This window comes from Python bivittatus, unplaced genomic scaffold (assembly GCF_059951505.1).
Source record: "Python bivittatus isolate LINGU-HERP-01145 unplaced genomic scaffold, Pbiv_v1 ctg000570_np1212, whole genome shotgun sequence".
Taxonomy (NCBI): Eukaryota; Metazoa; Chordata; class Lepidosauria; order Squamata; family Pythonidae; genus Python; species Python bivittatus.
Window position 1 is genome coordinate 2,862,840 of NW_028277097.1, and position 14,069 is coordinate 2,876,908.

The following is a 14,069-nucleotide window of genomic DNA, read 5'->3' on the forward strand; positions in this document are numbered from 1 at the left end:
GTGGACTCTTGTTTACTGGAGGTTTTTACACAGAAGATGGATGGCCATCTGGTAGAGATGGATTCCAAGATTCCTTCCAAACTATATATTCTATTATTCTGAAGTCTCTCCTGAATATAATTTAGAGAGGACCAGCTTCAGTTCCAATGGCTAGTTCTTGAATAGCCTAACCCCCACCCCCCCACGGAAAAGCAGAATTAGCTTTTGAATTAGCATGCCTACAGCAGGCCTGCAAAAGGTGCCCAGTTGAAGATCTCAAAGTTGGTGCTTAATGGAAAACAGATGTCCTCTCAAGTTATTGCTTTGATGTCTACATATTGATGTGGATGTTGGTAAGGTAAACCCTGCACATGCAACATTGGGGTTTCATCAATCAAGGAATGCCTATGTATGCATAACAGTGTTGTCTACCTGACTGACTGTTATACAAGCATAACAAAATGCTATTAAAACAAATGTTTTCATAAAATCAAGTCTACAACCCTGAATTTAATGAGTCAAATGTTTTTTTCTGGGCGTTCACTGAACAAGTTGCCCTTGGTTAAAAACTAGCCTGGGAAGAGTGCCATCCTGTTAATGTTAGCTGGCAATCTTGAACACAAGAAGAGCAATAGAAGAAATTGTGGTTATGGCAAGGAGGACTTCCAGCAGGCCACTTTGGGAGATGAGAGGGGATGGTGGTTTTGTCTTACAAAGCTGACTTCTCGCAAAAACACTTTTGGATTTAGTTATACTACAAATAGTGAGTATAACTCTGTCTTGGGTATTACACACATGACCAAACAGCTCTTCTAACCGGTAAGGGATAAGAAGAGGATAGAAGGGGATAGAAATACAATTGGAGATCAATACTGATGACGCCTTTACATGGTGCCCGCTGTTCTCCAACTACATTGTGAAATGATGCCTACTACTTTAAAAGATTGCTGAGCCCTGGAATAAATATCCAAAGAGAGTTAGTGTGCTGAAGTGGTTAAAATGTTGGATTGGCACTAGAGAGATTCAGGATGAAATCCACCCTCAGTGGCAGAAGTTCATTGGGTGGCTTTGGGATAGCCATTCTTCCAGCCCAAGCTACCACACAGGATTATTGTGGAAAAGAAAATATAAGGAATGTTCTTGAGCTCTATACAAAAGGTATGATATACATCTAATAAATAAATAAATAAATAAATAAATAAATAAATAAATAAATAAATACTTTATTTCTTCTTGCTGAGTTGGATGTGAAAGACTTGAGAACTGCTTCAGAGAAACAGGGAAAGGAGTTCTTAACAGAGATCACAATGCCTTCCCTATTGAGAAAATAAACATGTACTCTCTTGATTCATGCTGATTCCTTTGCCATTTTTCTGGAATACCCACAGGAATTCTCAGAGACTGTCATGCAAGTTTAGGAAAATACTATATTCCAAGGATCTCTTTTTTGGTGAACATCATGTTGTGTGCTGGAGGTGTCCACAGGGGGATCAAAATGTCAGGATGGTAGCCACATGCAAGAAAAGGGCCTTTGATTGCATGGTTGTGGCCATCACTGTGACTTTTTTGAAACCCCTGGGGACACCCCAGTTGCGTGCAGTAAAATTGTAGCATCTCTTTCTTCATCATCCAATAGGGAGCTCCATAACCACATAGTATGGATAAATGCAAAAGTGATCTTTGGATGAAAAGAAGGGACATTGAGAAGAAATTCAAAACTTGTATACCTAAGTTACTGTCAAAAATGAGGAAATGCCTTACCACAAATGAAGGGACAACTCTGCCTACGATTTGCATATGCTAATGTATATGTATAAATTCAATAAAAAATGATCACTGTATCTTAAATAGAAATTCGATATGTTTCAGCTTAGTAGTGAAGACTGTGACCTAGTTCTAGATTTGCCTGCTCACTGCTGACATATAACATTTAGACCCCTGTTCTCCCTAAATGAAGCTTGGAGTTGACAGCCTTCAAACAGAGGAGGCCTTCATCTGGCAGATTCTTTTCTGAAAATAGGATACTTGCTTGGGTGTCCATGGGATGGGCAAGGGCCAAACAACATCACGTTATAATTTGAATGATGTAGATCACAGAATTCATATTGTTTCTGTTATGCTGTTACAATGCATGTGACTTTATTGTGGTTTGCTTTAGACTTCTATAGATACATGGCCACTCTCCTTGCATTTGCGTTTCCTGCTCTGTCCACATCATTATTATGCTCAAAACTGCTTGAAATGCCTTGCAGATTAACAACTTGAAAATATTTAAATTGCTGGTTGGAAATCACCATGGACTCATTGCTTGGAGATTTATTTCAAGCAACTCTTCTTGAGAATAGCATGCCTTCTTATTGAGTCCTTTCTTTAACTGGCTTTGATAGCTTGAATGGACTCTCAGGTTCCTACTCCCATGAAAATCTGCTACACTGAATTGAGCTGGAAGGCAGGAAGTTCATTGAAGAAAGAGTCCATTCGATTTCTTTGAGCCTAATCAAAAGAAATATCCATGGATTGTCCGAGAAGTGCTAATCATCCAAAAGATACTAAAATGATAACCGTCTGAGGTATGGAAAGATGAAACCACAAGTTTCTGACATCTCTCCTCTCTTTGTTGTCTTTGGCATTGCTCTTTGAATGCAATCTACCTAACTAAATATTGACAGGATTATTCTTTTTTGTTTCAAGGAATACTTTTCTCTAGCTTTTAAAGTGGTGTTGCCCAGACTTTAAACCTTATTCTGGTGCCCTGGTCAGTGGCTAGAGATTATGGAAGTGGGATTTCAACCCATTTGGAAGGCACCAGGTTGAGGTAGGACTGCTTTAAAGTAACAATCTATTGTCTTCCTCCTGCAGTTGAGAAAAAGGGATGGAGACAGAAGCTACACAGCTAGATATATGATCTCTCTTCCTGACTCTTAGTGTTCCTTTTGTGCAAAAAGACTGTAAAGATTTGCAGAGAGATAGAGCCAATGTGAGAACAACACTTGTCCTGACAGAAGGTATGTAACCTACTCTTGCTTTCCCCACCCCCTTTTACCCCTGTGCACTTTTCTGGCAGACATCCTTGAGCATTTGAGACGGATGTGAGAGAATTTTCAGCCCTCACTGGAAAACAAGCCAACTAAACATAACAGATTACATCAGCTCAGGCTTTTCAATTCCTGGATGGTAGCAGCGTGCTAATCCAAACTTCATCCTGGATTTCGCAAAGTAAAACAAGGGAGGCTGGCAAGAGGACAAATTGAGGAAATTGACAACGGCAGGCCTTGTGGGCAAGAGGCTGTATAAAGCTCCAAAATTTGTAAGCTGATCTTCAGAACTTCCACATTTGGTTCTTCACTCCTGTATCCTAGAGCAGAAGACATCCAGATTGAACTTTTGCAACCTGCCATTGAGGACAGTGGAATTGTGCTTTCATCACCAGGAGTCATGAGCAGTTTTTTGGTGTTCACTCTACTTCTGGTACCCATGCATGTCAGAGCTACCTGGAGCACCAAGTATGCAGTAGATTGTCCTGAGTCCTGTGACAGCAGTGAATGTAAAAACCCGCTGCATTGTAAGCGGACTGTGTTGGATGACTGTGGCTGCTGTAGGGTGTGTGCTGCAGCTCTGGGAGAAACTTGCTACCGGACAGTTGCAGGCATGGATGGTGTCAAATGTGGGCCCGGACTGAAGTGCCAGTTTTTTTCTGAAGAAGATGATTTTGGAGATGAGTTTGGTATCTGCAAAGGTAAAGAATGGTCACTAGATAGCGTTACCTATCATGATACTTAATGGTTAATGTATAGCTGTTGGAGACTGCTCCAAGAAATATGTAACATTTTTGGGGTTTTTTTGTTTTGTTTTGTTTTGGTAGACTTATTTCAGGCATATGAATTATCCTGCTGAGGTAGGGTAATTCCTGTGACGTGGGAAAAGATACAAATAGCTATTGATGGTATTCATATACCTAGTACAGGTATCTTCATTTTACCAAAGTCTATAAAATGGGTCATAATTTCTTTGCTTAGCAGGCTGGAAAAGAATTGCCTAAGGCTGCCAGCAGGTCAAGCACTTAATCCTAATTCTACGGGCACTGTATTTCCTAGAGAATGCTTCACTTTTATCCACAGGGAAGCAATATGCAAATATTGTCTGGGAGGTTTCTATAAATATTGCAAAAGCATTTAGGCCAATATTCTTTCCCAGAAGTATATAATACAGTATATGATATGTGCAATCAAGAAAGTAACACCTGCATTTTACAACATAGATAAAAGCTTTGGAAGGAAAGCATAGATGGGGTAATTGTGTGCCAAACAGTTCCTTCTCTACAACACCTTCAAAACAGCTGTTGAGGTTTGAGGTTCATATCAGTGCCCCCTTGTTCCCTGTCTTCTTTCCAAAGTTTAAAATGTATTTGCTGTTGCAGTCAAAAATGCAGTCCTATTAACACTGGCATTTTATGAAATATATTGTTTTATCCCGTTGAAAGTGGCAGATGGTGTATATTATGTAAAAAGCAGAAGTGGAATTCTAGAGTGGATTACTTTAGGCTGCAGAAGGAGGATGCCATCTTTTTTTGTGCTGCCCATGTTAAAAAAAAAAACCTTCTGCACATTGCACATGAGAATGTCACATAGAAAAGCGCTGTTACATTCTTCTTTCTGGTGAAGGAGGTTTGCATATGGAGACTCTGTTTCTTTCTCTCTCTTTCCTCCCTGCACCAGCCTTCCACAATTCCAGATGTATGGGACTTCATCATAGCTGAAAACCATCTGATTAAGGAAGTCTCTTTCTCTCTCCTTCTTTCTCTCATATATGATCAAAATATAACTTTTCATCTGCGATCTAAAGCGATACGGTTCATTCCAGTCTACTCATTTCTTTTGCATAACATGTACATAGTCTCTTAAGCTCCCGAACCCAATACTGGAGATGTCTTTACAAATCTTGGCAGGAGAAACTATAGCTGTGGATTCTTCCGCTTAGGCCAGCAAGGACTGCATAATTATCAATGAGGCAGAAATGGTCCAGTTAATTTGGAACAAGGCTAACAAACCTGCAAGGAAACCTGTACAGAAGTCAGAAGGAATCTGGTGGTACCTTTTTGTTATCATAAACTAACCAGTCTATACAGGTGTAGGAATCTGTTTCTACTGATAAGTGAATAGCCTCTGTTGGATCAGCTGAGGCCACAATCTTATAAACATTTGTTGGGGAATAACTTCTAAGTGACTGTGTTCAAGTTCCCTTCAAATTTGGAATTATTACTTCTGAGCAACCTTGGTGTTGGTAGTTTTACAGAAAGCACATTCTTGCAAACAGGCTTTTTGAGTGAATGTATTACATATTTACATGTTGAAATGGTTTATTGTGGGCCTCAAACATTTAAGGAAGGAGAGGATAAGCTAAATACCATTCTGACTAAAGAAATAGTTCAATTTGTTCCATATATAACTTCAGTGACTTCATTTATTTAAATTAGTGATACAACTCTACTCTGCACATTGTTCTTACTTGAAGTTCACATGGAAGTAGATCCCGCTGTGTTCAGTGTAGTTTACTCCCAGGTGAGCATCTGCCGATTTTCAACATTAGACTCCAAACATAGTTATTGGAAAGTGAATCTATTCAACAATTAGTTTGATCATCAGCCTATTTTGATGGAACACCTGTCTTTTAAATAAAGTATTCGCGGTATGTCACCAAAGAAACATCTTAGATGTTGACTTAGACTTGCCAGTCTACTTTAACTTGGAAGTACTCATCACTTAGTAAAATAGCACAAGACTTGTTTTTGTTGTGATAAACTAATACAACTAACTGCCTCCTACAAAATTGAGAGAGAAAATGGAGAGCCAGTTTGATCTAGTGGTTAAGGCACCAGGCTAGAAAGCAGGAGACTGTGAGTTCTAGTCCCACATTAGGCATGAAAGTCAGCTGGGCGACTTTGGGCCAGTCACTGTCTCTCAGCCCAACTCACCTCACAGGGTTATTGCTGTGAGAGATATAGGAGGAGGAAGGAGTTTAGGTATGTTTGCCACCTTGAGTTATTTATAAAAATAATAAAAATGGGATTAAAAAAAATCTAAAAAAATGTTTCGGTAATGAGCTCAGTCTTGTATGTGTTGCCTACATACAAGAAGGACATAGCAGCAGGACTGGAGAAATCCCAGGGCTTACAGAAGTGGGAAGGAAGGAAGGAAGGAAGGAAGGAAGGAAGGAAGGAAGGAAGGAAGGAAGGAAGGAAGGAAGGAAGGGAGAAAAACATCCCAAATAAAGACCCCCCTCTATACAAAAGCAAACTAAATAAAGATAGAGGATGGAGGCTGCCCACTGAGTACAGAATGCGGAATAAAAATTGGGAGAAGGGCATGTATAAAATAAATCTCAGAGGCTTCTAATCTTATACAATGTATACATTTTGCTGTTCAACAAACAAACAAGGCTACTGGGAAGATTTTAAGCCCCCACTAGAGGATTAATAATGTTGATAGACAACTCTGTTTACAAGATAGTGCCTAAATATACTTTATAGTTGTTTCTTCCTCCTCCTCCTCCGTCCAGATACAAATGACTGAGAGAAAGACATATGAACAGGCCTAAAGTGTGCTGGAGGATGATGAGGATCCTTCACGTGCAAGGTTCTAAAATCTTCTAAAATACACCATAGTCATTTGAATGAAGATTTTCTCGACTGTTAAGAACAATTTATGTAACTGTTAGGTCACTACCAATAGGAAGTAAGAGAATGAGATACTTCTGTAATTCAAATAAGCGTTTTGATCACTTTCTCTCTCCCCTTCTCTCTCTCTCTCTCTCTCTCTCTCAAAATTTAATTTTCTATCTGCAGTCTAAACTGATACAATCCAGTTCAGCCTATTTATTTATTTATTTATTTATTTATTTATTTATTTATTTATTTTTGCATAATCTGTATATAGGCTGTTAGCTCTTGCAAGCATTGGGGTTTCTCCAGTCCTGCTGATACGTCCTCCTTCTATTAGGAAGAGAAAAAGAGTCTTCTATTGTTCAAATAATCATTTTTAATGATATAAAATTTAAGCTTGCATTGGAAACAGATATACATGTAAATCTGCTTTAAAGTACAACATGTTTTGTATATTTTGTTTTTAACTTCATAATACCAATGTTGTTGTTGATGATAATATACCTTGCTTTCCTGCTTATATATGTACTTAAGATGGTTAATATGTCATGTACTGCTATGTCCTAAAGCAATTGACACTTTCCTGCAACTGGGCCGAATTGTTTAGTTTAAATAACTTGCATGTTGGAAAAGGCCAATATATGTTGGAATCATTAGAATTTTGACCCATCTAGACTCAAATGTCAATTTTAGATGTTGATTCAAATCTCAGTTCAGGAAGAATGTTTTGGACAGTCAGCCTAAATAACTCACAAGGCTGTTAAAGGGATAAAATAGTGAGAGAGACAGCAACTGCATATCCTATGCTTAGCTTCTTGGAACAAGCCTAGAATAATAATAATGAAACCAACCTTTTTTTTGTAAGTCACAGTATTGAGCAAAGTGTGAGAAAGCTTACATTTTACTAAAACAAAAACCATGGTTAGTAGTAAAATAGGGCTGCTAGGTCTGGGCTGCAGAAAGCCATGTGACCACTAGATGGGAGCAAAGAGATTCAGAAAATAAACCCATTGCTACCATCTAGCGGCTGTCTATATTTCTGCATCCCAGATAATAGCTGTAGATAAGAAGGAAAGGCCGGGGTTCATCACTGCTTTTCAGGCACACTCTAGAATTTAACCACTTTCAGAGAATAAACTGGTGGTGAGGAAAACCCCCCCACCCTGCTACAGAAATTTCAATTTGTTAGAAAAAAAGGCTAAGTTCTAGACAGGCCGTTTCAAACTTCTAAAATCAACTAAATGGGGAGGACAGACATTTTTGTAATACATACATATATTTTGGATCCTGAGGTGAAGCAGAAAGTTCTGTCTTTCTTACATTCCAAAGCCAAGGTGCAGAGTTCTCAAATTTAGCTAAATTAGTTTAGCAAGTACCATAATAATGCATCAGATAAGTAACGATTTGCCAAGGCTCCCCAAATCCCTCTGCTGGGTTGGCCCTGTAAAATACTGGCACTGGTGCCTATTTGCCCAGTCCCATTCAGGATTAGGTTGTAAATCACATTTTACATTAGACTGATTTTCTTTTATTGAAAAATTGCTCTTGTAAATATTACAAAGACTATTTTTTTCTTTTTAAAAATTTGTTCTAATGTTTTGGCTTTTTAAAAATTTAAATGAACAGCACAGGCATCCATGGGGTCCATGGGGGCGGGGGGGGGAATGTAAAGATGGCAGCCACGATCTTCTGATCCAAGCCTTTGTTTATGTGTGTCATGACACAGATGTAGCAAACAGCTTCATTAAAGAGACTTTGCCCCTTATTTTTGTACTAGCAAAACATTTATGGAGACCTTCTTGGTGATATCAACAGTCTGAAATCAGAAAAAAGCTGTCTTCAAAGGTGATAGATACTCCTTTGTAGAGGTTTTAAGCAGAGGCTGTTTAGAAGTGAGCAAAGACTGCCATAGCAGCAGATTTCTGCATCACGGGAAGACTGGATTAAATAATATCCAAAGCTTCTTCCAGCTCATTGTAGGAAAGGATTGTATCTTCTTTGAAGATAATGCACATTCAAACATGGGTATGCCATGTGAAAACAAGGAGTATGTTATTGTCTCAAGCTTAATTTATTTTTCCCTGCTATTTCAATATTAATACAGTTCTGGGTCCATTGGGATTGTTCTAACATCACTATGCACAAACAAACCTTCAAGTGAAAAGGAAATAAAGAGGGATAATTTGGATAATAGCACTACTCTTTGTACTGATTGATGTGAGCCATTTTTATATCTAGCCAACTTTATCAACTCCTCCCAAATTTGTATTTTAAAAGGCTGAAATCTAGGATTAGCCTCTTGGAAATGAAGAACAATATACAGTGGAAAAGAACATATTCACAGAATTTTTCAAGGAATAAAGATGATTTATTTACAGTGTTGAAAAATATAGGAAGATAAATGTATGAATACTGCTATAATGAATGTTCACGTTATTATATGATGAAGACCTGAAACCAGTCTTCCTCATTTGGCATTCTCCGCTTGCATGGCAACACAACTCACACAATTCCTAGGTAAATTGGTCCCCAGGATTTCTGGAAATTATGGTCCAATATTTCTAACAAGCACTATTTTGAGGGAAAGCGGCCTTAAATGAAGAGGTGAAATCTTAGACTAGCCAAGAACAAGCTCTATTGAACCCAATGGGGCTTACTTCTGATTAAACTGAAATAAAATTAATTGTGAAATAATGGAATACTTTGTAAAAATTGTGCATGTTTGTGATTCAGTGAATCCTCTGCATATTACTTAGATGAAGGCAGTGTTATAGTCACTGGGATTTAGTTCCATAGTATACATGCCTATTCAGTAAATTCAAAGAGAATAAACGTAAAAAATTATATTTAGGATTGCATTCATAACATTCTATTTAATTAATTTATTAATTATCAAATTTGTATGCTGCTGAATCTTCTAGACTCATGGTGGCTTGCAAAATGCTAAGATAGAGCAAAAAACTTCCACAATATAACACAAGATTAAAGTATAGTAATAGGTCTATTGCTTTCTAATGTTTTATCTTGCAGAGTGTCCGTATGGTACTTATGGGTTAGATTGCCTAAGAATTTGCAGCTGTCCCTCTGGCATATGTGACAGAGTAACTGGGAAGTGTGTAAAGTTTTCTTTTTTCCAATTGGCTGCATCGAAACCTCCCCACCAACGAAAATTACTGCCACCTGCAGGTAAATCTAATTGTGTACATTTCTTAAAGATATAAAGCATTAGAAGATGTGTCCATGCCAAGGGCATTCTCCTTTTCAAATTGTATTAAATTAATTGAGCTGTGCACCACAATTGTATTATATGTACCCCAGAGAACTTCTCTGTAGATAGCAAACATGAGATGCTTTGCTTAAAGAAATATTTGACCTCAGTACTTATTTATTGGCTCAGAGTTCAGTAAATGCATATAGAGAAGAGTGTTGAAAATTAATAGTCATAAGTCATGGTGCTCTACTAATAAGAGTAATTACTGTTGTTGTAATCAACGGTAATTTGATTACTGATTAATCCTTCCCTGATTATTCCCCTGGCCCCCCAACTTCTGCTATGCTGACTCATTGGGGGGCAGGATGTTCCTGGGAGAGATAAGCAAAGAATGCCAGGAGTGTATGCCAAGAGTATATATTCCCAGTAGGGTTGCCCAAGGTGTCCCACCTGCCCAGCTAAAGCTATATTGGGCAACAGTGATATAGGAAGATGCTGGAGGCGAATGATCACTTTAATGACAATGCCAAAGGTATCCATTCATACTATGCGGGCGAAGGCAATGTAAACCACTCCTATATTTTTAACAAGAAAACCACATGGATTGAAGATCTATGTGGTGGGTAAGAGTTGACAATGACTTGATGGTACATAATCAATTTTTAAAAATCTGATTATTTTAGTTAAATATTTCATTGAAGAATTGAATATTAATAATTTGGTTCTTATGGAAAATCTGGGAGATTTATGTCATTGCTAATTTGTTCTATAGAGATATTCACGTTTACATCTCTCTTACTTGAAAAATTATAACTGAAATTACATCAGTAAACGTAAAATCAAATTCCCATGATTCAGGTCACATGATCATCACCATGCATTGAGAATGGACATGATATTTAAAGTTTTTATTGATTCAGATGAAAAGATAGTTGAAAATCTGTATCTTGATTTAAAAAAGTCTAATACCCCCTTTTTCTCTTTTAAACTTTCAGAGAATGACATGGGATCTGGTGATGGTAATTCGGTAGAAGAGGATTTTGTGAAGGAAAAAGACATTCATTCTCCAATCATGAAATGGCTAAATCCTCGCTGATATTAGCCTATGTGGGTTAGATTTCTAACCCATGCTTTTTTCCAATAAATAATGAATGTTCAACAAACCATTTTAAAAACAGTAGATTGTTGGCAGAGGAAATGGTAATTTTTTAAAAAAAGATCCAATTTATGTATCTTTGGGAAAAGATTGAATTTCAGCAAGAAACTGTGTACAGTGTACATGATTTTTAGAACATCTTTTGAATACTAAATGTATAATGAATCTTTGAATGTAAAATATTGTTGGAACTTGCATATTGCTGGAACTTACATATATATAGAAAAACATATATTTCTTATTTTTAACATTCTCAATTCTATATGTCCTGTACAAAATATTTATTCATCAAAGAACTGAAAATGTATGGGGATGAAAATTAGTATATGTACAGTCTAAACTGAAATCCTAATTCCACCAGTACAGTAACAATAATATAGAGAACTGATAGTTGTTAAATATGGAACCAGCCTTAATTCTGAAGATGAATATTAGAATGCTATACATATTACTTGCCAGATGTCCCAATGAACACAGTAGGTTTTCCTTTTGTACTAAGCATGCAGAGAATCTGCTTTATGGCCACGGTCTTACTCAGAGCTAAAACATAGGCTAAACAAGCTTGTTTACTATTACCAATTAGTAATAGGTAAATTACCCACACTTAGTTCTTCTGAGTCAGAAATGCATAGGTCTCCTGTTCATCTCTGCATTACCACTCCTTTGGCTCTGCTAACCTCAAAGATTAGTTATCTTCTGTTGAAATCAAGAAGATCGTAAAAGCTTTAAAGATGTCTGGCCTTAACTGGATTGTAGCCTGTTGTCTTCTTTATGGGTAATTTATTTGCGAAAATTAAATGGTGAAGGCTCTGTGTCTCATAATGTATTTATGGGGGTTAAATCCATTGTTCCCTTCTGCAGTCGATCAAAATTTAGGCTGGCTTGAACTGCTAAGCTGAACTGTATATCTGAAGATTGCAGCTGACAATAAGAGTGCCAATACAATCAACATTACAGAAGTGCAAACAATCGCTCTCTAAGTTAATGGATCATTTAAAGGCAAATAAGATTTGAGGCTCCTCCAGGAAATTTTGAGTTGAATAAAAAGGAGAAAACTGCTCATGTGGTTTGGTGGGCAGGATGAAAGAGTTTATTTAAATAGTGTTGTGAATATTTACATGAGAGTAACTCTTTCATTGTTGTTCTTTGCCAAATATGATGAATCCTTCAATGCTGTGTAACTAACTAACTGTTATTATAAGACTGTATTACTATAGTTGTTGTTACTGTTAATGTCATTAATCCTTAATAAAATGGGTAAAGCCTATTGCTTCCACATTCTGAGTTCTGTCCCGATTATCACATTTAATTCAACATACAGATAGGTTAATCTTTGGTATGTAAGCTTGCTCCTGCATTCTGATTTTTTGCACCAGGGCAAATATGTAGTTCAGGTGGTGTTACCAGATGTCTAGCAAAAGGAGGATATATCCTCCTTTTTGTCCTCAGGTCCTCTGTCCAGCAGGCATAGCCTTAAAGGCAAAAATTGTCTGGCTTTTTGAGTGTCTTCTATGTGTATGTGGGGTGAGATGGGATGGGGTTGGACTATTTTCACAACAGCAGTCATACAAGCTTTCATGTCTTGTAAATTGTCTGCTTCTTTTTTTCCCTTGTCCATCAATAGACTCGACAGCCTATATTTACATTTTTTAACTTATTTCCTGATTCCAGCAATCAGCTTTAATCCAGTCCCTTCAAATCTATGATCACTGTAGTCTGTAGATCACATGACTTGCCATATTTTTCTATGGTGAAATTTGAAAAACACATTGTTGTCAGTTCTACATTGTGGGTAGCACATATTCTTGAAAACAAAGATTTGTTGGAAAAAATATTGCAATTGAAAAACCAGTCTTTCTGATGCTGGAAAACGTAATGTCATATGCATGTAGGCCTAAGTACTTTGTTTGTTTGTTTTTGCAGTTTTCTGCTGTACTTTTTGTTGCTGATGCCAAGTAAATTAAATAGTTAGTGTGTCCTCCTTTTGCCCCCATTTGTCCTCCTTTCCTATTATCCAAGTCCTCCTTTGCCTGTTCAGATATCTTGTAACCCTAAGTTGAAGCTTCTGCCAAAATCAAAATGTGAAAATAACCTGTAAATTGTCGAACTGGGGATATTTAGATCCATAAAAATGGTGGAAAAGGAAGCACGGAAGCTGACTTTCCTGTCCACTAGTGGTTTCCCCAAACACTTTCCAAGTGGACAGGAGATACATCTGAAAATAGAGTACAAAGTGGAGGGCAGCACTTTGCATGAGTGACTTCTCTCTTGTTCTTCTTGTTCTCTCACAGACAGCCTCTGCTTTTGGAGGGATTTAACCAAATGGGATGGGAATTAGGGAATTTGAAGCCCTATACATCTGGAGGGTAGTAGATTGGGAAAGGCTGAGGCAAATGGTAAATATCCCCTCAGTAATTTTAGATACTTTGTTTATGGCAGGGGTGCAGACTCTATTCAATTCAGTACAGGTCAAAACATATGTGTTGCACTGAATCAAAGAAGAGTTACAGGTTCCATGAAGTCACTTTCTACACTGCACTAGGAGAGAGAAAGAGATCATAATTGAGTTCATCCATTGCACTAAGCCATTTGATCAATTTTGGCTTAACGTGATGTGTGAATTCAGTCACTGTGTTTTGTAATCATGGCTTATGGCTTAATATATATTAGCCCAGATAACTGTGACTGAACAAAACAATCATGGTTAATCAAACCATAGCAAAGTGTGCTCTCTGAACTGCCCCTGTCTGATATGCAGCTGAAATATGTGAGCTTATAGGCAGCCAATTTGTCTGTGGGAAAATGGGGCATCAGCATGTCAAGTAACTTCATTAACCACGTCAAAAATTCCTTGGGAAGATCTACTCACGTTGAAGTAGCAATAACAAGTCATACAAGACTTAGCCTTTCAATGGAACAGATGCCTTATTTTATAATCATTCAATCATTTGAGATTTGCTTACACATAAACATGTGGAAATAGAAAGCACATCTATGCTAGCGAAGCATGACATATACTTGGTTGCACTACCATTAAAAGTCAGCCTAACGTTTGGCACTAATGT

General features: G+C 37.5%; 1 protein-coding gene across 1 annotated transcript; it reads left to right on the plus strand.

The window, feature by feature from the left end:
* The first annotated feature begins 3,109 nt into the window (after window positions 1-3,109).
* Window positions 3,110-12,302, plus strand: ESM1 (endothelial cell specific molecule 1). The gene is made up of 3 exons (XM_007421336.4): window positions 3,110-3,715; window positions 9,668-9,823; window positions 10,844-12,302. The coding sequence occupies exons 1-3, from the start codon at window positions 3,415-3,417 to the stop codon at window positions 10,942-10,944; spliced, it is 558 nt and encodes a 185-aa protein (XP_007421398.1). The 5' UTR covers window positions 3,110-3,414; the 3' UTR covers window positions 10,945-12,302.
* The last annotated feature ends 1,767 nt before the right edge of the window (window positions 12,303-14,069 follow it).